The 27,058-nt window shown below is 39.4% G+C and overlaps 1 protein-coding gene across 1 annotated transcript in view; it reads left to right on the top strand.

Moving 5' to 3' along the window:
* otogl (otogelin-like) overlaps positions 1–27,058 on the top strand; it is a 43,664-nt gene continuing 16,606 nt past the window's right edge. Inside the window, exons 1-36 of the mRNA XM_077517044.1 lie at positions 1–91; positions 355–397; positions 1,107–1,185; positions 1,728–1,806; positions 1,912–2,004; positions 2,799–2,953; positions 3,803–3,924; positions 4,022–4,227; positions 4,932–5,056; positions 5,303–5,409; positions 5,523–5,629; positions 6,573–6,698; positions 7,212–7,320; positions 7,425–7,471; positions 7,546–7,691; positions 8,031–8,157; positions 9,215–9,392; positions 9,476–9,600; positions 10,681–10,890; positions 11,062–11,230; positions 11,583–11,657; positions 12,787–12,830; positions 13,030–13,195; positions 13,645–13,752; positions 14,847–14,985; positions 17,297–17,431; positions 17,513–17,659; positions 19,311–19,430; positions 19,498–19,614; positions 21,802–21,958; positions 22,026–22,052; positions 22,127–22,306; positions 23,918–24,196; positions 25,209–25,326; positions 25,402–25,481; positions 25,939–26,531. Coding sequence (XP_077373170.1) covers positions 10–91; positions 355–397; positions 1,107–1,185; positions 1,728–1,806; positions 1,912–2,004; positions 2,799–2,953; positions 3,803–3,924; positions 4,022–4,227; positions 4,932–5,056; positions 5,303–5,409; positions 5,523–5,629; positions 6,573–6,698; positions 7,212–7,320; positions 7,425–7,471; positions 7,546–7,691; positions 8,031–8,157; positions 9,215–9,392; positions 9,476–9,600; positions 10,681–10,890; positions 11,062–11,230; positions 11,583–11,657; positions 12,787–12,830; positions 13,030–13,195; positions 13,645–13,752; positions 14,847–14,985; positions 17,297–17,431; positions 17,513–17,659; positions 19,311–19,430; positions 19,498–19,614; positions 21,802–21,958; positions 22,026–22,052; positions 22,127–22,306; positions 23,918–24,196; positions 25,209–25,326; positions 25,402–25,481; positions 25,939–26,531 — 4,920 coding nt within the window. The 5' untranslated portion in view covers positions 1–9. The remainder of the gene's footprint in view (positions 92–354; positions 398–1,106; positions 1,186–1,727; positions 1,807–1,911; positions 2,005–2,798; positions 2,954–3,802; positions 3,925–4,021; positions 4,228–4,931; positions 5,057–5,302; positions 5,410–5,522; positions 5,630–6,572; positions 6,699–7,211; positions 7,321–7,424; positions 7,472–7,545; positions 7,692–8,030; positions 8,158–9,214; positions 9,393–9,475; positions 9,601–10,680; positions 10,891–11,061; positions 11,231–11,582; positions 11,658–12,786; positions 12,831–13,029; positions 13,196–13,644; positions 13,753–14,846; positions 14,986–17,296; positions 17,432–17,512; positions 17,660–19,310; positions 19,431–19,497; positions 19,615–21,801; positions 21,959–22,025; positions 22,053–22,126; positions 22,307–23,917; positions 24,197–25,208; positions 25,327–25,401; positions 25,482–25,938; positions 26,532–27,058) is intronic.

Raw genomic sequence — 27,058 nt, 5'->3', positions numbered from 1 at the left:
GATTCTGAGATGAGCCTCAAGCGGACATTGAGACGAATTGCTGTCATGTTGTTGTCTTTCTCCCATCTCCTCTTTTTTCTTCTCGTGGAGGGTAAGTGAGACAGCTCTTCATCACAAACTTTCAATACCCGTTTGTTTGTTTTTCTATAGAAGATTTTCTGTTTGCCTAATTATCCGCAAAAAAAGGTTTCGAGTTAAAAAAAAAAAAAAAAACAATGGGCACAAGAAGGCACGCTTATTCACTTTTACTTTTTTAACCACTACTTTTACAACGTACTACTTAAAAATGACAGAGGCCAAAATAAAACAGGCTACTTATGTTTCTGTTTTCTTGTTGTTGTTTGGCATGCTTAGGAACCCAGAATAGACCTTCAGGTTCAGAAGCAAGGCAACAAAGGTAAATAAAAATTTTATATATATATATATATATATATATATATATATATATATATATATATATATATATATATATATATATATATATATATATATATATATATATATATATTAACAACAACATGGGCAGCAGTGTGCAATAGTGGTTAGCACATCTGCCTCACAATCAAGAGTTTCTGGGTTTCCTTCTGTATCTTATTCTGTATTCATCAAAGACCTGATTGAGGACAACCGCTGTAGTGGATGGATGGATGGATGGATGGATGGATGGATTGGCTGGTAAACAATACTGCACTTGAGTGAGTTGTTTGATTTGTTTTAGTAGATAATAATGGTAATTTTTCATTGAAACTGTCAGAAATGAATTTTTGTTTCCTAGTTTGTTATTTTCAAAACACAATGTCTTTTTTCCTATATTTCTCATTTTGTATGTTTCTGCCTCTGGAACATCAGTAAAAACTAGTGTCACACACTGCAGTTCTACACTACTGTTCTGTAAAGTCCACATAGCTAACTGTCACTGATCACCAAAGGGATTTTAATTTGCATGGCACATTTTAGAAATAAGGCAAAACATAAAAGCAAAAAAAAAATGTTGTACTTTAAATACAACTTTACAGCAAAATTTATTTTTAAGTGCTTTAAACAAACATTATTGAAGAGTACAAAATACGTCTACTTACGTCTACTGTGTGTGTTTGTGTGTGCAGACGGGCTAATGCACTTCGAAGGAAACGGGATATCCTCTGGGATGAGGTTGGTACACTACACCGAAGAGAACCAGAGCAGGTCAGAACGCCCACACGTGCAAAAAAAATACACTTAAATGGCGCACAAGGCTGTCTTTGTACACAACGCAACACACCTTTACACGCTGTTAGAGTCATTGTCAGTTTCAGAAAGACACTGTCAATTTCTTTTACATTTAATCATCATTCAAACCAATGTTTCCCAGAGAGTGTGAAGTGTGGTACCCCCTCTAGTGGTACATGAAGAATCACTCAATTAAATGTTCAAATTGTGCATTATTTTACAGTAGTTGATGCTATTTTATGTTTTGGAAGATCTATTTAGGTGCAATTTTCATCGAATTTCTGTGCAATATGTTTTAATTGAATCACTATGTAAGTGCAGCATTTTATTTTGTAAGATGTGAATAATGTTAAAATGGCTTACAATAACATGGAATATCAAATGTTGTTTTTAGGAATAAAGACTCTGCCTCATTTTATTGCATGCTTTAGTCTCGCTTTGCTACTGTATTTTAATGATCATGGGAAAGCAAATTATTTTTTGAAGTGGTACTTTGTGTAACCGCTGATTTAAACCAGACATACAGACCACGGCACTCTGACGAGACTCTGTCACGCAGCGTTTTGCACAACTTTACAGCCAGAGACTCCTCGTCGGGTAAGCACTGCCGGTCTGAAAGATCAAAATGATGATGATGATGATGATGTCACATGAAGGAAACTGACTGTATGTTTTTTTTTTTTTTTTTTTTTTCTCCCCCAGAATATTGTGGCTGCCTCAATGGCGGCTGGTGTCAAGATGACGGGGTGTGTGACTGTACCCAGTTCCAGGCACTGGGAGACCGCTGCCAGATTGGTGAGTAAAGTATTAACATAACGCAATAATGAGACACATTTCAATCAAATATTTATTCAGGGATTGAATCTCAACTCCAGAAAGTGTTGAATAAAGTCAACTGGATTGTTCTTATTTGACTTATCACCTTTAATCCAAAGGGCTTCTTCAGCTGACTGAAGAAGTGGGTGGTAATTACGCTTGCTTGTTATTCTACACACGTCATACTCCCTGATTATCTAGCAAGTATTCGTGAAAGATGTATGCACTACAACATAATTAATTTCCGCAGATCCTTTGCTTTCTATCCCACTCACACAGCAAGAGAATTGTCATAATAATTTTTAATCTGATTTAGCATGTTGGAAAGAGATATGGCACCAAGCTGAATTTTGAAGATATTTCTTTTTTACGATGAAAAGTGTCCCCCCCCACCCCCCGCCAAAAGCCAATTCAGTAAAGATGATTATTTAGCAAGATAAGGCTAATAGCTCAAACAGCTGAGCATGCGTAAATGCGATAATCGTGTATTTTATCAGCTCATTTACAGAGAAATAGTATCAGATGTAAAAAGAAAAAAGAAAAACGTGCCCTTTGCTAAGAATATATGATTCACTTTATCCGCCATCAGACCCCCCTAAATGTCAGCATCGTCAGCTGTGGGGATTCAGTGAACTGTGAAGAGCCTTGGAAGGGCGGGAGCTCGAATCCTCCTTAAATAAACAATGTCCACATACAATGATAACATCGAGAAGGGAATCAGTTTTTTTCTTTTTAATTAATTGAACTTATGTCTCCTAAAACTGATCCGTCAGTACCCAACCAGGGTCAAGACAGAGACGGGATCTGCAGGTCTTGGGGTCAGCACCACTACGAGACCTTTGATGGGATCTACTTCTACTTTCCTGGAACGTGTTCCTACGTCCTGGCACAGGACTGCCACTCTGCAACACCACAGTATACTGTGTGGGTAAGCGAAAGCGCATAGAACATCTACAAAAAAAAAAGGCAAATCCCAAATTGAAATGCAGTTTGACCCGAATATTGGAGGATTTCTATTAGAGTGTCTTCGATGTGTCTTTAACATAGACATATGATGCATTTTCAGGTTTCCAGGTGTTCTAATAAATACCTTGCTCAAAATACCCCAAGGTTAAAAAATGATTGCACTTTTAACCCTCTTTCTTTCAAGCCTGTTTTTGAGACGGCAGTGCTGTCTCACCAATGCTCATCTGCCCACCCTCTAGTGTGGGCCCATTAGCGAGTACAGCATTCGTTACCATGACGACTATGAGGAGCAACTTTTTAAGAGCAGTCTGAATAAAAGGGAGTGCATAATGCAAAGCAATTGCAAGCCCCCATAAAGACTGTAAAAACATGGATTGTATTGTCACTCGTATAGTATTTAACTCATTCGCTGCCATTGACAGAAAAATACGTGAAATTATGCATTTTTTTTGCTGGTCTGGCAATGAATGTGTTAATTACCAAGCCGCAAAATTATTCTTGTCAATTAGTGTGCAGATTCATGTTTGTGGTACATGCATCTGACGCGATACCTGTTCCATCACAATCTTGCAAAATTCAAAACGAAGATAGCTCATAACAAATTTACTTGGTTATGTAACTTCATATTCTCACCAGAGACCCAACTACAGTATTTGCATACAATTAAAAAGTCAAATTCTGCCTTATTGGGTGTAAGTCGAGATTTGGAGTACTGATGGGGGGCTGAAGGGGACACTAGCAATATGGCTGACGATTTCGGTTCATTTGTACTGTACGTTCCTCATTGACTGGTCCTTTGGTGTGTGTTCAGGTGCACAACAGCCGAGTGTGTGATGGGAGTGTGTATTCATGTCCAAGAGCGCTCAGCCTGCTATTCCCAAATGAGGAAGAGATCCACATATCTGCATACAATGTCCACCAGGGTGGACGCAGGTATGTGATGTGCAGAGATAATCGTGTAGTAGGCTAATTAGCCTATTTTGTGGAGGGTTTTCAAATCTCAAAAAAGCATGTCTTTGTGTAATCCCAGACTCAGTCTGCCTCACACGATAGGCGGTGTTTTTATCGAGCGGCTGGCCGATTACCTGCTGGTGAAGAGCGTTTTTGGCTTCTCCTTGGCCTGGGATGGAGGCACGGGGGTTTACCTGAAGATGAGCGAGGAGCACCAGGGTGCCCCCTGTGGCTTGTGTGGGAATTTCAACCACATAGCGAGTGATGACCTCACCACCGCTCGCGGTAAGAGCTGCTGCCCTCTTCACTTATGCCTTCTGTTAGCGCAGTGTTTCTCAATTCCGGTCCTCAGGCCCCCCTAGCCAGCCTGTTTTCCATGTCTCCCAATTCCCAATGCAGCTGATTCCAATGACAGCTAATCAGCCAGCTCTGGAGAAGCCTGATAACGATCCTCACCTGCGTTGCAATTGGGAGACATGGAAAACGGGCTGGCTAGGGGGGGCCTGAGGACCGGAATTGAGAAACACTGTTAGCGCAAATGAAAAGTATTCAAAGACCCAAATTGAACGGGAAATCAACTAATTGTGGTTTGAAAGCAGCCATTTTGTGCAAATACTCTTGAACTCCTATAAACAAATTTGCCCAAATGAATCCCAATCAGAAGCACAGAAGGAATGGCAGACGTGCGATGGAATCTAATTTGATCAAAGTATGATAAATAGTTAGATAGGTCCGCCATTTTGGTTTGAAACAGCCATTTTGGTTGAATTCCAGAGATTGTATTTTGACAAACTCATACTAAGGAATTCACTCAAATATTCCCCAATCTGAAACATTTAAAAAAAAAAAAAAGCATTATCCTAGTTACAGTAAATGAGAGGATGGGTGACATCAAATGTGATGATTGTTAAAAGGATTCACCATGAAAATGGGAGGAGTGCAAGTGCCTTGTCATCACTGCTATTTCCGTATGCGCCGTGTATTTTCAGGCATACGGACCAATGAGCCCGCAGTGTTTGCTAACAGCTGGGCGGTTGACCTGCCTCATGAAAGACCCTGCCCCTCAGTGGATCTCGACTTCAGTGGACCGTGTGACTCAGAATCAGATATGGACGTAAGAACCGCATTGACAGATGACGCTTAAAGTACAGCGTGTATTATCTACCTACTCGAGTGAGTGTCTATGTTATATGTGCTCTGTGATTGTCTGATGACGTGTCCAGGGTGTACCCTGCCTCTCGCCCAAAGTCTGAGCACTGCCACAATCTTGTTAAAGTTACTTTCCATATTTGAATTGAAATAGAAGACAACAATTGTGGTGCGGCTTTTGTCCCCATTGCTATTCCATCCATGTCTGCAGGATGCCATCGAGAAATGCAGCGCTCTCCTTTTCTTCCCGTTTCTGTCCTGTCACGAGAATATTGATCCCAACCCATTTGTGGCCGGATGTGTCTCTGACCTCTGTGTGTGAGTCACATCTACCTGTACTTCGTATATTTATCCTTCACTGTCATTTTTACATGTTTAGTATGCTAGCTCGGCTACAGTCCCACATCACTTGAAGTGTATTTCTACCATAGAGCTGATGATGAGGAGACATTTTGCAGGGCCTTGGTGGAGTACACCCGGGCCTGCTCTCATGTGGGATATCCAGTGAGGGAGTGGAGGGATAGCTTCCCCTCTTGCAGTAAGTTCTCAGTGCAAATTTTGAACATCTGGATGTTTAGACACCTGCTGGTTTTTAACATCTTAAAATGTGAAAGATCCCTGACATGTCAAGTCAAAAATCTGCATTTGTGTGCTATCTGATCTTATAATGTGTTGTGCTGTATATTGTAAAATGAAGACCAATGCAGCTCATCACACATATAACAAAATCTCCAGAAGCAAGCAACTGTGTCCCCCCCCCCCTCCCCTTTTTCTTATTGTCAATTGTTTGCATCAATCAGTCTGTGGCTCGGCCCAACTTACATTGTAGTTATGAAACAAATGTAACATTTACACACAAATTATTTTAACTAAAGTAATCCCCTTCGCTCCCGGCTGTTTCACTGGATTTTGACTGATTGTGCAAGGCCCACAGAATATTGTGTTCTATTGCTATAAAAACATGGACTCTACCAAAAGAAAAATTAGAGTCTCTTCTTTCATCAGGAAAAAAAAAGTATATTAGTATTTGTTTCCGTTTTGCAGCAATTCGTATTAGAATATAGATTGTTTCATCATTGTTCACAATCCTGTTGAAAACAAAGGAGAAAGTATCTTGTTTTCAACATGGAGCCCGGTTGATCTCTTATACTCTGCTGCCACCTGCTGGCCGTTTTGTGCAATAACTATCATTGCTTTAAGTGGCCTCTTCAGGTCAGAGGCTGCATTAAAGCCTTCTGTATGCTCTAGCAAAGAAAAAAACAAAAACAAAAAAACATAAATTCATTGTTGGGACCGTGGCAAAAATTTAAATAGAATGTTTCATTTGTTTTGGGGGGCGAATGAGTTAAGAATAGATCAAGGAAGAAAATTCACTCTTACCGCACGCCACACCACACGATTAATCACTCAAGATTTTGGATCTTTTGGAGGCATCCATCAATCAAGCATTTTTGTGTGTGTGAAACTCTCTTGACTTGCAGATGATGGCTGCGAGGAGAGCTTTGTGTACAGAGACTGTATCAGTTGCTGCCCTCCCACCTGCACCTTTGAAAAAGAGTGCCTCGGAACCAACCTGCATTGCCTGGACGGCTGCTACTGTCCTGATGGTAGTGAAGACAAGGAACTTAGTAAATTGTGTTAACTGCTAGCTGATTATTTGCAAAACTGGATTTTACTTAATAGGTGGGGCTAATGTGTAACGGGCAATGCACACATCTCTAGACGACGTACTTGGTCGGTGTAATTTGGCATATTGATGATGATGAAGTGCTGCTCCTGAGTGAAAATTCAATACACCCTTTTACAGTCTTTTATTATTCTTCGGGTCCAGAAACTTCATCGTCATAGCAACAAAATCTACTCTGTATTGGCCCTGCAGTAAGAAGGTTAACAGTGGCTCATTTAATTAGACAAGCTCGAAAAAGGATGCTATAATTTTTAATCCTTGGGGCGTTTGATGTCAAAATACTAAAAACAAACACCATGGTTTTTTTTTTTTTTTTTTTTGGTTTTTTTTCTGGATCAACATTCATTTCTCAAGTGAAGTTATTTTTCCAATACTTGAACTGCTTATCCTTGCCACTAATTCCAATTCTGAACATGCTATTGTTTTCCTTCAGGGCTCATTCTACAAAATGGAACATGTATAGCTGCCGCTCAGTGCCCGTGTGTTTACCACGGTTCATCATACGTGCACGGACATGTGCTGAGACAAGGTTGCAATGTTTGGTGAGTTTTGACATGTATTCAATTAAGAAGAATTCCTTTCCCCAATGTGCTCTTAATTAAACAACGTAATACTTTTTTTTTTTTTTTTTTTTTTTTTTTTTTAGTATTTGCATGGGAGGCGTATGGAACTGTACTGAGAACAACTGCACCGGTGAGACTGTCTGACCTTTTGCTAAGGAAGCAGCAAATTTATCATTTTACTACTTTGATCCATCCCACCCTCAGCGGAGTGTTCGGTGATGGGCGACGTGTTTGTGACCACTTTTGACGGGAGGATGTATCTCCAACCGGGCGCGTGCCAGTACGTCCTCGCAAAGAGCCGTGGCAGCAGCAGATTTACCGTCACTCTGCAGTACACGACCTGCACTGAGGTGCTGAAGACATGTCCACAAACTCTTATGAGGAGCTGCCAGGGACGTAACTCTCAAACACATTACTGATTTTTTTTCTTTTCTCAATCACAACAAAGATACACACACAGTAATAATGAAAGTTACTTTCATTGACAATCCTGATAAGCGCTCACACACTTAAGATGCTCTCATACTGAAGTGCTCTCATAGGCACGTTGTGTGCGTAAGAGCATTTCAGTCGTTTGAATGAGAGGTTTTCAGTAATTAATGTAAATTCATTGAATTATGTCCCTGGCGGCCCCTCATAATTCCAGATGTGCACTTGCACCATTAAACCAACCTTTTTTATGCGTACAGAAGCAGGTGTGCATTCAATCTGTGACGCTGGTGCTGGAGGAGGATGTCAGTCGTCAGATCACTCTGACCAGAGAAGGAGGAGTGATGATCGGCGTCAACTCAGCACCCATCCTGCCTTATATTGATGGTGGCTATGAACTAATGTATTCACTTTGACTTTCCTGTTACATTCATTTTCGTTTTGTTTGATTACACAAAAGTGTCAATAAAAATTGAATTGATTTTTTTCCACACAGAGTTTAAAATGCTAAAGCTACACAAGATAACTCTTTATGGTTAAATTGACCCAATTCAGAGGATTTGATAAACAAAGTAATATGGTAGCAATATGAACACGGTGCATGTGGATTTTTGCTTTAGTCTTTGCAGCTCTTTTTAGCATTTCCTTTGCATGCTAGCTTTAATGTGAAATATTTATATATATATTATTATTCCTCAACTTTCCATTTCATTCAACATTATTCAGTACCTTTCCTCATCATTACAGATTATTCCACATGATCCCACATGAGCCATATTGTTCACTGTTGGTTTATTCAGTTATCATTCCACATTATTTCATATTTTCAGTATCATTCATTGAAATATCATTCCACATAATCCCATATTATTCAACAATTCCTATCTCCACTAACTGAACACATGAAACCACCCACATACTGTATGCAGATAAGACATAAAAAACCTGCATGGTCATTAGCACTCATGGCCCGTGTGACAGAAGTAATCAATACTATATAAATAGTACAAATATTAAATGTTGCATATTGTTTAGCAGGCCTAGGCTGACTCTTCCCACCCATTGATTTAAATGAGGGTAAACCCCACATTACTCTAATGGCCGCCACCATCTGCAATTATTTTTGCAAATTTAATGATGCCTCTAGGTACTGTATTTGCATCATATTTAATGCTGTATGTTTTTTCTGTAGTTCAGATTTACTGCGGGTGAACTCGTGTTACTTGGGCAAACCTGGATGTGTAAACGGCATTGATGTTGCGGGAAAACAAATATGCAGCGTAACGACAGCTTTATTCATCCAAGAAGAAAAAAAATAACTTTTTTAATTCCATACTTTAAAGTGGATCTTCTTGAGTCTTAACATAACAGATTTTGAGTTTAGAGTTTAATTCAAATTAGCGCCTTGCCAATCATTTTCATGCCCCCCAATTTGTCTGTATAGATGCAATGGACGTGCGCAAGCTGACCTCGGTGTTCACCCAACTGAAGGCACGGGTAGGACTGAGGCTGCATTATGACGGTAAAGGTGGTCGAGTCCATCTGCAGCTAGACAGCCGCTGGCGTGGATTGACGCTCGGCCTTTGCGGGACCTTGAATGGAAATCTTCGAGATGACTTTCTGTGAGTCGGCACTTTTCACATCTAGGCATGCCAATGGAGACTGTTTTTATTTTATTGCATGTATGTATTCCATTTGTGTATAGGTCCCCGGCTGGTATGATTGAGGGTACACCACAGCTTCATGCAAATGCTTGGAAGGTGTCTTCCGCTTGTGTTGCGCCAGTTAATCTGCCCATCATTGACCCGTGTGAGATGAACCTACAGAATGGTAAATAAATGAATGAAAGTTAAATTGCAGTGGAAACTCAGCACACTGGACATTGTATATTACAGAAGTTGACCCAAATTCTGGTGGAAAAAAATAGGTCCGATATCAAGTACCAATACCACTAGTGCTGTTGATACACAAAATCCCCACCAACCAAAAAAAAAAAAAAGATTTTAAAGAAAGACCTATATACCTAGACCTATATATTTTTCCAATTTCTAATTGTTAGTTGCTGATCTTAAAACGACCACAAGAGGCGTGAGTACGATACCTTAAAATAAGAACTATAATCGATCACAATAAATGATAAAGATAACTGTTAACGATACTTGCTGTGTAATTACAGCAGTGATCTTGTTTTTTACACTTTGACACAACATGGATTTTCATTAAAAACAACAACAACAACTCTCAGCTGGCCTTAAAATGCTTCAGGATCCGCGTGGAAGCACTTGACAAAGTAAATGCTGAGATGGAGTCTGGACATCTTTGTTTAAGCTACCGGCCCCACAACTTCATCCCAGATAAGTGGAATAAGATGGCTTGATGGATGGACAAAAGATTTACTAGATTGAGTAATTTCACACATGATGGGTGGGCAGGCCTTTCTGAAACCTATCTTTTATGTACAAACCATTATATGTCCGATTTAAAGGGAAACTTCATTTATTTAGCCCATTATAGCAATAAAAACTCAATATTTTTTCTATAATTAATTTGATACTTTCATTATTTTTCATGTACAATTAGTACCTTTAAAAACACATTTTGCAACTTGCTGTCGACTGAAAATGACATCACAAGGGTTCAGGTAACCAATCACAGCTCACCTGTTTTCTAGGTTTGGTCATGTGACATTCACATGCAGAGCTGTGATTGGTTACCTGAGCCCTTGTGATGTCATTTTCAGTTGCAAAATGGGTAAAATAAAGAAAATATCAAATTTATTATAGGCAAAATATTAATGTTTGACTTCCAAAAATGGCAAAATAAGTAAAGTATCTCTTTAAGAATGTTTCCAGGCTTGCTCTATGATGAAAGCTATGCATGATGCTTCTGTTTTTTTTTGGTTTTTTTTAGTATTCTATGCCTCCCAGTGTGAGGTGCTCCTGGGGAGTGTGTTCACCCCGTGTCACGGTTACATCGGCCCAAACGTCTACCGGCAGCAGTGTCGCTACCAGGCCTGCCGCTGCGGGAGCGCTTGTCTGTGCACCGCTCTGGCTCACTACGCCCTGCTCTGCTCCAAGCACGGAGTTGACATTAATTTCCGAGCGCACGTCTCCGAGTGTGGTGAGTTGTGAGAGCCGCTGAAGTGAGTTTAATCACTGTTGAGATTCGAAAGCAATATCTTTGCATAATTGTAATAATAAATTATGGGAAAGGGATTATGGGATTTTTGTTTTTCAGAAAGTAGGTCATGTCTTTTTTTTTTTTTTTCCCTTGTTGGTTGTGTACATCTAGGAGTGGTGTGTCTTGGAGGGATGCTGTACCACTCGTGTGTGTCGTCCTGCGGGCGTTCCTGTCGCGCTCTGTCCAGCATGGAGATGTGTAGCCCCGACGATTGCGCTGAGGGGTGTGGCTGTCCTGACGGCAGTTACTATGACGACGTGCACCAGCGATGTGTGCGACTGTAAGACGTCTAAAGTCTCCAGTAGAAATAAGATCTGAACACACCCCTGTTGAAATAGCATTTTTAAAAATGCACCATGACAACTCATTTAAAACATCCATCCTTTTATTTTATTTTATTTATTTTTTTAGAGAGAGAGAGAGCGCGATAATGATGACGTTGACTTGGGAAAGCTGCCAAATGAATAATACTGATCTCCCCCTCAAAAAAAATTAAATAAAGAAAAAGCATCCATCCATTTTGTATATTTCTATTAGCCTTTTCCCGCTGACTCTTATTTAACAAGGATGTGTTCACAGCCGCTCACTCCTAAGTGACAATTATGTATTTTAGTATATTCTGTTATTGGCAGGGCCCAGTGCCACTGCTACACCATGGCTGGTGTGTCTCAACCCGGCGAGGTCATCTTCAGCGCCACTGGACCCTGGTGAGTCGCAGAAAGAGATTTTTGATTTCTCTCCCACTAGCCATGAAACGTTAGCGAAACAAATACCTGTACAGTAAATCCCTTATTATACATTTTTAAAATTGCCTTTATAATGTGCCCCTATAGCTATAATAGCAAAACACATTTTACAACATTAAAGGGATAATTTACTTATTTAGCAATTTTTGGCAGTCAAACATGAATATTTTGTCTATAATTAATTAGTAGCTTTAAAAACACATTTTGCAACGTGCTGTTGACTGAAAATTCCATCACAATGGCTCAAGTAACCAATCACAGCTCACCTGTTTTCTATGTTTGGTCATGTGACATTCACAAGCTGAACTGTGATTGGTTACCTGAGCTCTTGTGATGTCATTTTCAGTCGACAGCAAGTTGCAAAATGTATTTTTAAAGGTACTAATTGTGCGTGAAAAATAATGAAAGTATCAAATTAATTATAGACAATATATTAACTTTTTATTACTATAATGGGCTAAATAAGTGAAGTATCCCTTTAACCTAAAAGATAAATAACTTGCAAATAATTTGATGGCAAAAAAAACCAAACACACCAACTGCTGTTGTGTATTTTGACAAATAGTAAAAATGCCAACTATGACTTTTTATTAGCCACTTTAGCCTGCCTTTAACTCAGTGAATCAAAGAGATCATTTTCAAGATATCATATCATATATTAGAAAAGACGAAATACCTTTAGTTGGGCTTTAGTTGGACTCTGAACTTATTGAACTTATTACCACCTGATCAGCTCTTATCTTCCACCATTGTCAACTGACAATTGTATAAATAAATAAATAAACAAACAAATAAATACATACATAAGCAGCTGCAATAAAAGTAAAATTATTCACCCTTTGAAAACGTTAGTACGTAATGGTTCAAATACATTTTTGTGGGCATTAAAAACGGAGCACAAAGACAGGTGCCTTTTGCTGCAAATAGTTTTAGTCGTGTTCTACAGGAAACTTCACGAGTACTTGAGTTCACAAATGTCACTTTGTTGAATCATCGAGGATTCACAGTTCCCAGTAAAGCAGTTGGGATGTTCAAAATGAAACAAATTGCTCTTCTGCTAACCTCTCTTTTCTCCTTCATTTTTCACCAGCTTGTGCAAAAACGGGAAGCTGGAGTGTGTGCCAGAGGAAAAAGGTAACCCCCTGTAGAGCGCTCCCCCCTTCCTTCAGTTCTTATTTCTTCTAACAACAAAGTGCTGTTTCAGGCTGTGTCCCCCTTGCTGAAATCAAGCTTATTATGTTAGCAGTCTTGTAGCTTGTTTCCCAGGACTACCTTGTGTAGTCGGTGAGAAGGACAGAGGCATTGATTTCCTTGCATCTCTGATTGTGTGTAGAGCCAGACAGCCCAGAGATCGGGCATTGCCCCACGGGTAAAGTGTACCACAGTTGCGCCGAGCAGAGAGGCGGCGTGGCCTGCGCGCCGACGTGCCACAACCTCATGCTGAATGTCACCTGCCCTCCTAACACGCCTTGCATCCCGGGCTGCGTCTGCCCTTCTGGGTAATACTCACAACATTGTTGTTATTCATTTGTGTCATCGAGGTTTTGAAATTGCCTTACAGGTACTTAGAAATAATTATAATTACCAAAAAAAAAAAAAAAAACAGCAGTGCAATTTCAACTCTTTTGGCTAATCTCTGACAAAAATGATCTCATTAAGGAGATTAATTTTCAAATGTATGCGAGTGGATGTGAGCACAAAAGGACGAAAAACCGCAGGCTGACTGCGAGATGGAGATGTAATTAGTGGGTAGTCATCTACGATGATTAAAGGCACGGTGTACTTAATCAAGAGAGAGCACGCTGCGTATGCTTTCATCTTCAAGATCTTCACACTAATATTAGCACCTTGTCCTGCATATCTTTCTTTCCGACTTTCAGAATACGTCTGTGTTTCTACATTCTTGTTCTCAATGTATATTTGCATGCTCGGTCTATTCTATTTAAAGGTTGGTGCTGCACCGCGGGGAGTGTTACTTTCCAGAGAACTGCCCTTGTGTCTGGCTTGGCCTGGAGTACCTCCCTGGAGAAACTGTGGAAACGTCCTGTTATAAATGGTATGTCAAAAGGCCCTCTTGGAATGGCTTTTTATTATTCTCCTGACGGATGAAGGGGGCTTTGGAGCTTTCAAAATGCCACAAAGCTCACCAGTTTTTTTGCAAGTATGTCTATCCTGGTGCAAATGAACTGTAGCCGATATAGTTGAACATGATAGACTCTCACTCAGTGGCATCCCCCGGAAGATTAGAACAAAAAAAATAAAATAAATCAATCATTTTACTATTTACACTAGTACATCAATTATAATAACCTTTGGTGGACATGTTGATTATGGCAGGACATATCAATAATATGTCTCAAGTACCTATGCTTGAACTTGAACAAAACGTCGGCCATTTTGAATTTTAGACGCCATTCTGGGCAAATTCCTATGCCATCTACATGGCATCAAAGTCGAAGGATTATTTAGACAGTTTGACAATTCATCCCTGCTTACATCTTTATTGGTATTATTAAAGGTGAAGTCAATGTTAAACATTTCTTGACAATAATATGTTATATGTGACCCCCACATTCTGATTAATGTTACAGTTGAATATGAGTTATGCAGCAAATTCCAGCCGTTTTTATCCCTCTCACGAGGCAGCCATTTTGCCACTTGCTGACGACTGAAGATGACGTCACAGTTGCTCAGGGCTCAGGCAACGACCAATCACAGCTCACCTGTTTTCTGAAACTAAGCTGTGATTGGTTGTTACCTGAGCCCTGAGCAACTGTGACGTCATTTTCACTCGACAGCAAGTTGCAAAATGGCCGCCTTCTGTTATTGATAAAAACGGCTGGATTTTGCTGTTTAATTCATATTCCAGTACGCAATATTAACCAGAATACCGTATTTAGAACTGCATGGAGCATACAGTATTATTAAGAATTTTTTTGGGATTGACTTCCCCTTAAAAACAGTTTTCTTGTTAAAGCGATACCACATCCTAATAATACATTGCAATGTGTTCGATTTACGATTGTCACTCATTTGTAACAAACGGTATAAAAAAAAACATTACAAAACGTTGAACTTGCACTCTTTTTTTTATTTTGTCTTTTTATCTTTTCCTCACACGCATACACCTGCTGTTCGCCATCTCCTCAGCGTGTGTCACCGTGGCTATTTTAACTGTAGTTATTCACCGTGTCCAGCTGTGTGTACTGTCTACAGCGACAGACATTACCACACCTTCGACGGCCTCGAGTACGACTACCACTCCGACTGTCAGGTCTACCTGATCAAAGTAAGTGTGTGGATCCCTATTAGGTTTGAACGCTGTTGAAAAAATAACCTAATTGCATTTTTTTTAACCTTCAATAAGCAATTTATGCAATTATTTTTTTTTCAAGGTCCTCTTCCCATGTATTTTTAAGAAAAACATGTAATAAAGTAATCTGTATTACAATATCTGATTTGTTATACATCCATACATTTTCTTAACCGCTTGCTCTCCACAAGGGTGGCGGGGTTGCTGGAGCCTATCCCAGCCAGCTTCAGGCAGTAGGCGGGGTAAACCCTGAACTGGTTGCCAGCCAATTGCAGCAATTTGTTATACATATTTTTCTTTTAGTTTAGGCATATGTTAAAAAATGAACAACGAATTAATATGAGTTGGCAACTTTAAAAACACTTTTAAGTTGAAGTCTTCAAGCATTCACGAGAACAACTTCATAAAATTCTAGCAAACAAGTTTGGCATAAGTCAGTCAGTAAAAAAAAAATCAATGTTACAATTATGCAAACAATTCAATGGCTTTTTCACTTCAACTTTTCATGTTTCATGCAACGATATGCAAACATGTCGACTGCACTTCTGTGCAAGAATAATTCGCATCTGGCTAGAAAATGGAATCGAATATGAGGTTGGCCTCCCCTTTTTTTTGTTTTTTTTTGTCAGCCTGATTTATAAAGGAGAAATGCCATTTGCTTTTTTTTTTTCACAATTTAAAAGAGGTCCCCGTTGTCTTGAAAACTTATTTTTCTGTCAAAATATGCAAAGGATAAAGAACTTAAGAATAATTTCTTTTCATACCTGAAGTCAGTCGGTTCTGTTCATGAAGATGTCAAATACGGCTTTTGTTACCATGACGACTGGGGGCAGAGCTAGTTCATGCAATGAAGCCAACTTTTGAAAAAGCAATGAGCAACAAATCTAGCAACTTTCTGTGGTATTATTGCCAATTTCTGTAGTCACTCAGTGAGACTACCTGCAGACCCAACTCCTTCCTAAGTGTATTTTCCCTCATCAAGGCAGCACTTCATTACCAAGCCACCAAATTTACCCATATCAATTTGCGTGTCAATCCCTGCATGTAGAAGACAGACACATTAGCCATTACAGTCCAATAAGTTTCAGCATGGCTTGCTTGGAGACATTTTCACATATAGTCAGATAACAAAATATTTATAGTATTAAGCTGTTTAATTTCACACTTGATGAGCGGGCATGAGAGAGACGCGAATATGTTTACACTATTAAAAACTCATTTACTGCCACACGTTATTGAAAACAACCCCCAATGCCAGCGGATTTCGAGCATTGTAACTTATTTTTCGAAGCAAACAGAATATTGTGTTCTTTTGCTACATAAACAACATGGGTAGCACATGAAAGATCGCATTCCATGCTTTCCTTAGAAAAAAGTATGTTTCTACCTTATTCCATTCTTTTGTAATCACCATTTGAAAATGGGTCATTTGAGTGACATTGAGCGAAAATTGAAAAGAAAAGATACATTTTCTCCACAACAGTGACTTTGATACTAATATTTTCTGTTTAGTGACGCTCCGTCAAATTAGGTTTAATGTTACAAAGGCTTTGATCATTCAGGTCAGCCTTGAAAATGTTAGATTTCATCAGATTGCGTCATGTTTCATTGTAATTCGCAGCTCTAGTTAGGGCCCGAGCAGCTGCCACTGCCATCTTGTGGCCATAGTTAGTGGCCGTTTTTGATTTCACAACTCATTGACCCGGCTGCGCTGCACTTGGACGTTGCACTGACACTGATATATTCACAAAAAAAAAAAAAAAGTAGTTGACGTCACTTAATGTTTATGGCGGCACACATCGTGATTTTATTAAACGTTATTAAACATTTTTGGCAGTCAAAGAGTTAATTAAAAAGTGCATTTTCAGGTCCCCTAGCATTGCTCACCATTTTGACCAAAAGGTGATTTGGCTCTGCGGATAGAGAGCAGCCAAGTCTCTGAGTGTTTCTTTCTTTTAAATCAAAGTAGGTAAAGGTGTGTGTATGTGTGTACCCCTTTGTTTGTGCCTTGGTAATGCTAGGCAAGGATTTAGCACGACAAAGAAACCAGTGTTCAGCCCAAACCTCCGGGCTCCTGTGCTCCCAGGGATATAGAATTAGAATGTCTGGAACAGGCGTGCCGATTGAGACCTGACAGATTTGCAGACCACCGTGCAGAGTGGGCAAGTGGGTCCTGGCTGTTTTAATTACGCTGCAGTATTTCCTGAGTGTGTACAAACCAAATGTCAACGATAGGTCTCTTCTCAAGGGGGATTTTGTTAATGAATGACCTTCTTCCTGTGCGCAGAGTTCAGGACAAACTGAAGTATCCATTGTTGCCCAAAATAAGGACTGCTATGAGAGTGGCATTGTGTGCATGAAAACATTGGTCATACACGTGGGACTTACCAAGATCTACTTCATGGACAACTCTGGCAATCCTGTACACACTCACACAACTTCATAAAATATATCTTAAAACGTATATGCAAATATGACGAGTGACTGTCGCTTTGCCGTGCAGAGCCCGTCCACGGTGGTGGGACGAGAGTCAGCGTTCGAGCTGTGGAAAGCCGGCTTCTACACCGTGGTCCACTTCCCCGATCAGGACTTGACCGTCCTCTGGGACCGTAAGACAAGCGTGCACATCACAGCCGGGCCTCGGTGGAAGGTGGGCAGCTGTCAATCATTTTAAATTAGGGCAGATTTCATAGTCCTCTGACTGTTCTCGGATCCCAGCGTCGGGACTTGGGGATGGGATTTTATTGGCAGTCAGTCTGATGCCCTCCACAGTGCGTGTGTGTGTTTCTACTACAGGTCGCAGTTTTATTAGTTCACATTCCAAATCGGAATTTGAACTTTCTTGTTTACAATATTGAAGGGCAAAAAATACTCCACCCCCCCTCCATTTTCATTTCGTTTTGACATTTTACAAGTGATTTATTTGAGCTCTTATTATTGTAACCTGATGATGTTAGACAACTTTTATGATACATGTACATAAACAGGCTCAGCACAGTGCCCTAGTGGTTGGCACATATGACACACAGTTCTTACATTTGGGTTCGGATCCCATGTTGGATCTTCCTTTGTGGCATTTGCATGTTCTACCCTTGTTTTTTTTTGTTTTTTTCTCTGGGCACTCGTCTTCCTCCTACATGTCAAAAAGGTGCATGTTAGGTTCATTGACAGCTGGGATAGGACAGAACTCACTCAAAGCCATAAACAAAATGGTTGGATATCCATAATAGAAGATAATCATACAAAAGGGAAGGATGCCTGGTGGGATGCAATTCAGTTGCCTGTAACATACATTTACAAAGAAATCATAAAAGCGAAATAATGCATTATAAAACACAAATACTATATAATATACAACAACTCTACCAAGCAGCAGGGTTATTATAGTTTTGGAATTTTTCATTTTTTTTTTATTTCGGTTTGAGTTGTTTTTTTGTTTGGTTTTTTTTAAGTTGTAATTAGTTTTCAAGGTGGTTTTGTTAGTTTTTATTAGTTTTAGTTATTTAATAAATGCTTAGTTTTGTTTAGTTTGTTAGTTTCAGCATTAGTTTTATTTTTTTATTTTATTTTATTTTATTTTTTTAATGTGTGTTACTTGTACGCAATATTCAAAAACCACCAGGCAAGCTACGTCATCTGAAGGTGCTTTTCTATTGCTAGTGCTAGATGACCTCACTTCCATGTGACACATTTTCAATCGTCCGTATTTCGATTAATATCAAAATACATCAACTTAAAATCACATTTAAAATAATCTCCAAAGGCTCATGCATTAAATTAATTACCAAAGACAAAAACGAAGGACTTTGTTTTTCTATAATTATAGTTAGTTTTGTAAACATAAAATGTCGTTTCAGTTAGTTTTAATTTTCTAAAAACAATTTTCATTTTTATTTTATTTCATTAACAAAACTGTTTTTTGAAATTTACTTTTAGTTGTTTTTTTTCTCTCGTTATTTTTAGTTAACTATAATAACCTTGCCAAGCAATAAGGTATGTGCTGCTTATCAGAGGTGGACACTAACTACAGTTAATCTGAGCATCTAGCAACACTCAATTCTTATCTTTTGGCTTTGACATGAGGATGTTTCAGAGAGTGTGTTGCGGCCAGATCCAGTCTAGCTGATCACATCATGGACAGAGAACTTTAAGATGGGGATAGTAAATTATCACCACTGTTGCATAACAAACGTGCTTTCCCAAATGAGGTTTTGTAAATAGACAGATAACAAAAAATGAGCTTGTTTGGCTTCATTTTCAATAAATTATCCCATTTAAAGCATTTTGAATTTTTCCTCCAGGGCCTTCTCAGCGGACTATGTGGAAATTTTGACGGTGTGACTGTTAACGACATGACCACGTTCAGCCACATGGAGGTTAACAATGCACAGACCTTTGGCGATAGCTGGGCGCTGGGACAGGTACGACTCCCAAACCCGCCACTACCGCCATCTTGCTTACCACCTTCATGCTCATTGTGTGTTTTAGTGCCAAAGTGATTACGTGGTGGAGCGACCGTGCGAAGCCGACTTGGGGAGACAGCCGTACGCGAAGAGGGAATGTGCTCTCCTGTACAGCGAGGTCTTTGCATCTTGTCACAGCGTGGTGAGTAGAAATGCAGCACTGATAACTAAAAGTAAATGATATGAGTATTTTGAGTAAAATGATGAGTATCATCACAATATTGTTTAAATAAATGACAGATACATGCACTCATTGCAACAAGTTTTATTTTAAGTTAAGGCTGGAATTTTTTTTATTTTATTAAATAGATTTTTTTTGTAAGCTTTTGAAATCAAATTTAAAATGTGAACCCCTCCAACACCCTTCCCTAAGTCACGCACAGGCTGAAGCTGCTACACAGTGTTTACATGCGCGTCCAGTAGATGGAGTCCTGTATTTGCACACATAAGCAGCTAGTGGACTGCAGCTCCACAACGAAGCACAAGCAACAGAGGACTGTACTTGATGTATTACTGTGCTTAGCAGAGGTGAAAACATATAATTAATGATTGCCCGGATGCTAATTAGGAGATGATTAATCATGTACTGCACATTATATAATGCTTGAGTGAGCCTGTTTTACTTCTGTTGCATCTTAATTGGAGAAAAAAAATAAAAAAAATAAAATAATAATAATAATAATAATAATAATAAAGTGTAGATTCCAAAAAGACGAGGAGACGAATTTCTATTATTTTGGTGGCCATATCTCACGTTAACATAACCTTTAGAAACAGCTGTCAAAATTGTGGGCAACATAGTTGCAAGAAAAAATATGCAAAGTTGGATTTCTGCATAAATTGCATCATAATATAATACAGTAATTTATAGCACATGCATATTCACTCTGCCACAATGGTTACTCGATCCCTTCTGTACCGAGCCACAATCTTTTGTCGTGATATCTCATCACTCATCTGAATTATTGACAACTACTCACCCCCTAAACAAGGTGTCTCTTCATTTACCCCCATGGAGACATGGAGAAGGTCCCTCTCGTATGATATATTTGACAACAATGCAAATACAGTAATGGCTAAACTTAGCATTAGCACGAGCATTCTTATTCAATGGATCCGGAAAATACAGTGCCTCACTTTCTCACCATTATGTCATGTTACAACCTTAGTCTAAAACATTTAACCAATTTTTTCCCTCGCAAAATTCTGCACACAAAACCAAATATTCACAACATTAAAATGTACATATTTGTTACATTTTTTACAAATGCGTTATTTTGTTCTTTTTTAAAGTAAGAAATCTTACGTACATAACTATTGGCAGCTTTGGCCAGGAAGCTCAAAGTTGACCTCTAATGCATCCTGAGTCCTGTTATCATAGGAGGATATATGTCAAAATGTGAGGAGGAAATTATCCATCCATTTTCTAGACCGCTTATTCCTCACAAGGGTCGCGGGGGGTGCTGGCGCCTATCTCAGCTGGCTCTGGGCAGCAGGCAGGGGACACCCTGGACTGGTTGCCAGCCAATCGCAGGGCACACAGAGACGAACAACCATCCACACTCACAAGCACACCTAGGGACAATTTTGGAGCGCCCAATTAACCTGCCACGCATATTTTTGGAATGTGGGAGGAGACCGGAGTGCCCGGAGAAGACCCACGCGGGCACGGGGAGAACATACAAACTCCACCCAGGAAGGCCGGAGCCTGGACTCGAACCGGAGTCCTCAGAACTGGGAGGCGGACGTGCTACCACCGTGCCGCCAGAAGGAAATTAATTTAATTTAAACCATTTTTGAACATGGCTGTAACGCAACAAATTGTGGAAAAAGTGAAATGCTGTGAATACCTTTTAGATCATTGAGCAATTCTTATATTGAAGGCAAGGCCAGTAGAGGTGGCAAAAATACTCACGTTTGTGCAAAAAAAAAAAAAAAGAAAAGAAAAAGTGAAGAAAATTAACAGATTCTGAAATATTTTTACAGTCCGTAAAAGTTCATTTTTACAGTATTTCAGCCGGGCAAGATCTTAACTGTGGTCAGTTCAACTTCCAACTGTTGTTTTTTACATTGTCATCAGCCAATTTTGATGAAGAACAGATACCTGTTTTCAAATGTTGAGAGTATAAGTAAAAAGTCAGGAAAAAATACTCAAATAAAGAACTTTTCCTACTTTAAAAATGCAACACAAAGTGCTATACATATATAAAAACAGTCAATTGAAAATGCATCAGGTATACATAACTTCCTACCACTAGATGCCAGTGAGAGTGTTTCTGTCCAATGCAGTGAGCTTGCATGTACTTTACATGACATGCGTACCCTGTAGGTGGATGTGGCCTGGTTCTACAGAAATTGCCTGACGGACACTTGCAACTGTGACCGAGGGGGCGACTGTGAATGTCTGTGCACATCCATTGCCACCTATGCCCACAAATGCTGCCAGCACGGCATCGTCATACACTGGAGGTCGCCCTCCGTGTGTCGTGAGTACACAAACACACATGCGTACAATCACATGCTGATTGTCAACTGAATGTTTCTTTATTCCAGCCCAGGATTGTGAATACTACAACCAAGGTATTTGTAATGGTAATCCCAGCATTACTCATTCACTTCCTTAAAGTTACAAACCCCTCTTATGTGCACCTTAGCATTAGGCGACGGCCCGTATTCCTTGGTGAGCGCTGTCCACAATAACACAATGATGGGCGTGAATCGCACCAGTGGCTCAGTGTTTCCTTTGCTGAGAGACACGTCAGGCCATTCGCCTACCTCGGGCCTCCTCTTCAACTTTATGGTCACGGCAGGCCTGCACAGGAACAAGACGTCACGTAAGCATGGCAGGTTCTCAACCATGGCACGCTACTATAGTGGAACCTCCAAAGTCGAACATGGGAACAGAAATGGGCAACTTTTTTCAACAATGGGCAACAATTTTCAGTGCTACCAGTGGGCTATATACACCGTGCACTTCCTAGCTAAATGTATGCAAAAGACAAGTCCATTTTAAATAGGGACAAAATATGTGCACAACATTTTTGATTGAACCAATGTACATAAGGGTATCTTAAAATATTTGAAGGCTAAACTGTATATAAAGGAGCCTCTTCTCAGTTTCTTTTTGATTTGGAATAGGTGAGAGAGAATAGAGAAACCTTTTGGTAAGAAAAACCTTTTGGTTAGAAAAACTTTTTTGGGGCATCCATCTTGGGTCATTTTCTTTTTGATTTGGAATAGGTGAGTGTGTTTGTCATGACCATCCATTTTATATCTTTGGTTTATTAGATCCTAGTTTTGTAAGAAAAACTTTGTTGTACGAAAAACTTTTTTGTCAGAAAAACTTTTTAGTCTTTCAAAAAAAGTTTCTTACAAAAAAGTTTTTTGTTTTTTTGTTTTTACCAAAAAAAAAAACGTTTTTCTTACAAAAAGTTTTTTTTATTAATAAAGTTTTTCTTACAATTTTTTTTTTACAGAAAGTTTTTTTTTTTCAACAAATACGTTTTTCTTACAACAAAGGTTTTTTATTTTTTTATTTATATATATTTTTTTTAACCAAAACGTTTTTTTTATTTAAAAAAAAAGTTTTTCTTATAAAAAAAATTCTTACCAAAAAGTTTTTCTTACCAAAACGTTTTTCGTACCAAAAACGTTTTTCTTACAAAAGTGTTTTTCTTACAAAAAAGTTCTTCTTACAAAAGCCCCTGACATGGACAAAAACGGATGGAATTTGCTTCGTAACTCATATTCCACAGATGTAATATTGAGCAGACTGTCATGTTTAGACTCGTGAGGTCACATATAACATATTATTGTGAAGAAATGTTTAAGGTTGACTTCTACTTTAAGCATTGAATATAACCGTGATTTTGAAGGACTCAAATTTAAAAACTGCTCATGCACTTCAAACAAAAAGTCAACGGTTCTTGTGGAAAAAAAAAAAAATCTAATTCATGTATTTTTGAGATTGTTGTTGTCATGGTGACTTGAAATTTTTCATGGCTGAGAGCATCTCTAAACAAACTAGGCAGGTAGATTTGTGTTTAAATTCACTAAATATATAATCTTTTTTGTATTTTACCTTAAAAACATCATTTTCTTGACCTTATTTGGTCCTGGATTTTTGTCCCGTTCTTGTCTCTCTTCTTCTTTGGTAGAGAAGTACAGTCTTGGAGTTGGAGGCTTTCTTCAGTGATGTCTGCCAACTAGTGGTGAACACTGTTATTACAAGACAAAACTGTTGCCGACAGTAACAATTTTTATTGTCAAAAATTAGTCCAAGGCTACTCCGAGTGTGGGCCACTAATTGCCCATCTAGAGCCCGTCTAGAGACTGGTCGACTTCCAAACCATGGTTGGACAATTTCATGGATGTTCCACTTCAGAGGTTCCACTGTACACTTTTCGTAATGCAGTAGTTTCATCCCCAGGGACTATTTTCCCCAGGCGTCCCCGTGGTGTCCCTGGAGTCTGCGGAGAGACCCAATTTCTTCCTCGTGGTGTCGGGGAAGAGATGTGTCCAGCTGGAGCGCTGGAGTCGAGGGGAGGAGTTCAGACGGCGGGCGACGTTCATCCAGCATCAGGGGCTGTTCCTGCCTGGCCACACCTCGTTCGAACTCGCCGGCCAACCGGGGATCTTTCTGACGCTGACACGCACCGCCGCGCGAGCTCTGAGATATGACACCTCTGGCGGTTTCAAAGCCAGCAGCAGTTTCATACTCGAGGGTCTGTAATACTCTTTGATGGAAATGGTTCTCTTTACTATTACAGTTTTATTTTAAATGTTTCAACCAAATTATTCTTAATTAAATTATTAATAAAACTTAACCTAATTTTCAGTATTTCTGTCATCACTAGCTGCTTAAATAAACATAGCTAGCCTCGAAAAGCCCCACTGATTTCCTAAAACTAGTATATTTAATTTAGTGTCACTGTGTCAGGTAATTAAAATTTTAATCAGAATTAATCTCATGACTTCAATAGTTGACTCACGATTCATCACAAATTTTATTTCTGTTCTAAATGTAAAAGAATTTTTCCCTAAGTTTTCATTCTCAACATACAAGTGGAAAAATATTAAATTAATACAAATAGTTATTGATACAGTAACTTCATAATTCATAAAATTGTGTTAAAATTAAAAATATTTACTTTACTGTAAAAAAGGAGTGTGATATAGATTTGTGTTGAGATCATTTTTCTGCCACTAGATGGCAGCATTTGAAACACATTGGTGACAGCTCAGTACATTTTTCTTTTCATATTAAGCGCTATCTAATTTTTAACATGAAGTAACTTGTGAAATTCTGCACATTTTTAAAATTGTAAAATACAACTTGACCCCAGCCTCCACAAATATATTATTAAATTTATTACCACTAAATTTTTTAAAAAATAATGGTGTTAAAAGAACTTAAAATTAACTCAAAATTAACACACTAATGTTGACACCCTTTAAGATTAATACCTCTTTTTACTTAAAGCTAGATTCCTAATAAAATCAATGTAAAAAAAATTATAATCCGATCATTAAAGCAAAATATGCATGTGTCATCACAATCGTATCAGAGTTTCTAAATGGCCCAGTGCAAAGGTAGGAACAAAATAAATGGTTTAGTCCCCAAATGTGCAGTAGGTCACAGTCATAGCTGACGGTCATGGACCCCAATTTGAGAACCACTGCTCCACATTTCATACATGCATCAGCATTAAGCAATTTGCTCCTCTCTACATGCAGAGACTCATTTTGTCATCCCCTACCGGATGATGTGTGAGTGGCGCTATCAGGCCTGCGCCAGCCCTTGCGTGCGCACGTGCAGTGACCCAGATGCTACGCGCTGCAACTTCCTGCCTCTGTAAGAGCGCCGCCTCTCGTGACGCACACTCGAATGTATTTTAAAGGGATTTTAACGACTTGCTGTATATCACAGCGTGGAGGGCTGCTTCCCACGATGTCCCAAGAACATGGTCCTTGATGAGGTCACGAGCAGATGTGTCTACATAGAGGATTGTGAGTAATGTTTTGAGTGGAAACTCTAAGGTTGAACACAATCCGTTTTGGAGTGATGGGCAAGTGCATACAGCCTGGATTGGTCACCAGTAAATCCCAGAATACATATAGAGAAAAGATTAATGCGCACTCACGTTCACACCTGTGGGAAATTTAGAATCTTCAATGTACTTAGCAAGCGTGTCTTTGGAAGGTGAGAGGAAGAAAATTGGCACAAGCCAAGATTCGAACCCAGAAACTCTCAAGTATGAGGCAGACCCGACAACCATCACATACTATGTTGCCACTTTGTATACATTTTTTACCATCGGAAAAAATGAAAATTAGACATACGTAACCCTTCTTAAGATTTTGTCACTTTTATTATTCTTACCTGGAAACATTTTTCCACTCTCCACACTCATTTTTGAATAGGGCTAAAGTCTTCAAAACTTGTGATCTAAAATGTCCTTTTTAGGCGTGACTCTTCCCCCGACTCCTACACCCTTTGCATTTGTGACGCAGCCCGACATAATTACAGCGCCGCCACTGACAACGAGGCGTACGACGACCGCAACCACTTTGGGCACCACTAAAGTTCTCACTACATCTTCCACCACCGTGAGCCCATCCGCTGTTTCCACTACTTTCAGTCCATCTCCTCCAGGAATCCTCACCACTACAACTCCCCCAACTCCGACGCCCACAACACCCTCAACTGCTCCCACCTCGCCCCTCATTTCAACTCCAACCCCTTCGGTTCCTCTCACCACTGGTGTTCCCGCACCATCAACCCCAGGGCCTCCCATTCCCATTCCGTCGACGCCACCTTTCGTCATCTCCCCCGTAACTCGCCCCGTTACCGCGGCTACTCCTCCCCAAACTCAACCCGCCGACACGGCCGCGATCACTTCTACGGACGCTTCGACGGTTGCCACGGCAACCTCCGTGCCAAGTGGCACGAGCGCCGAGCCGGTGACTGGAGAAATATTGACAAGTCAAGACACCTTTTCGACAAAAGAGGAGGCGTCGACCGTGTCCCCGTTCTTCATGCCCACAACACCCTGTACAGTAAGTGTTACAGCATCTACAAGTAACACTGTCTGGTTCACTCCCGCTGTCCCGTAGTGCGGGGTAACTGTCACTATGCTAATGCAGCAGTAAAGTCTAATTTACAATACATATTTGAATGAAAAACACTCTGTAAAACTGAGGACCCCCTATGGTTCCAGTTGCCTTTTTATCCCATCAAAAATAAACCAAGTGTCTGCAATCTGCGGCTCTGGAGACATCTGTGGCTCTCAAAAAAAAAAAAAAAAAAAAAATTCTACTAATTTTTTTTTTTTTTTTTTTTTTTTTTTTTTTTTTACAGAAAAAAAGTTCTTTAAATATTGATTAAGATAAAAAAAAAAACGATGAATAATTAAATGTTCAAAAAAAATGTCAGAGTCCACGTTTGTCAGAACAAAAGAGACGAAAGGTAGATGAAAAAGTTTTTAAAATTACATAAAATTTCCCGAAGAGGAAAAGCAGAAAATTACCATAAAAATTCCATGAAATTTTCAAAAATGTCACAGAATTGAATAAAAAAAGGCAGT

The sequence above is a fragment of the Festucalex cinctus genome, chromosome 3, assembly GCF_051991245.1.
Source record: "Festucalex cinctus isolate MCC-2025b chromosome 3, RoL_Fcin_1.0, whole genome shotgun sequence".
Taxonomy (NCBI): Eukaryota; Metazoa; Chordata; class Actinopteri; order Syngnathiformes; family Syngnathidae; genus Festucalex; species Festucalex cinctus.
Note: the sequence above shows the minus strand (reverse complement) of the source record. Positions and strands in the feature narration are given on the sequence as shown.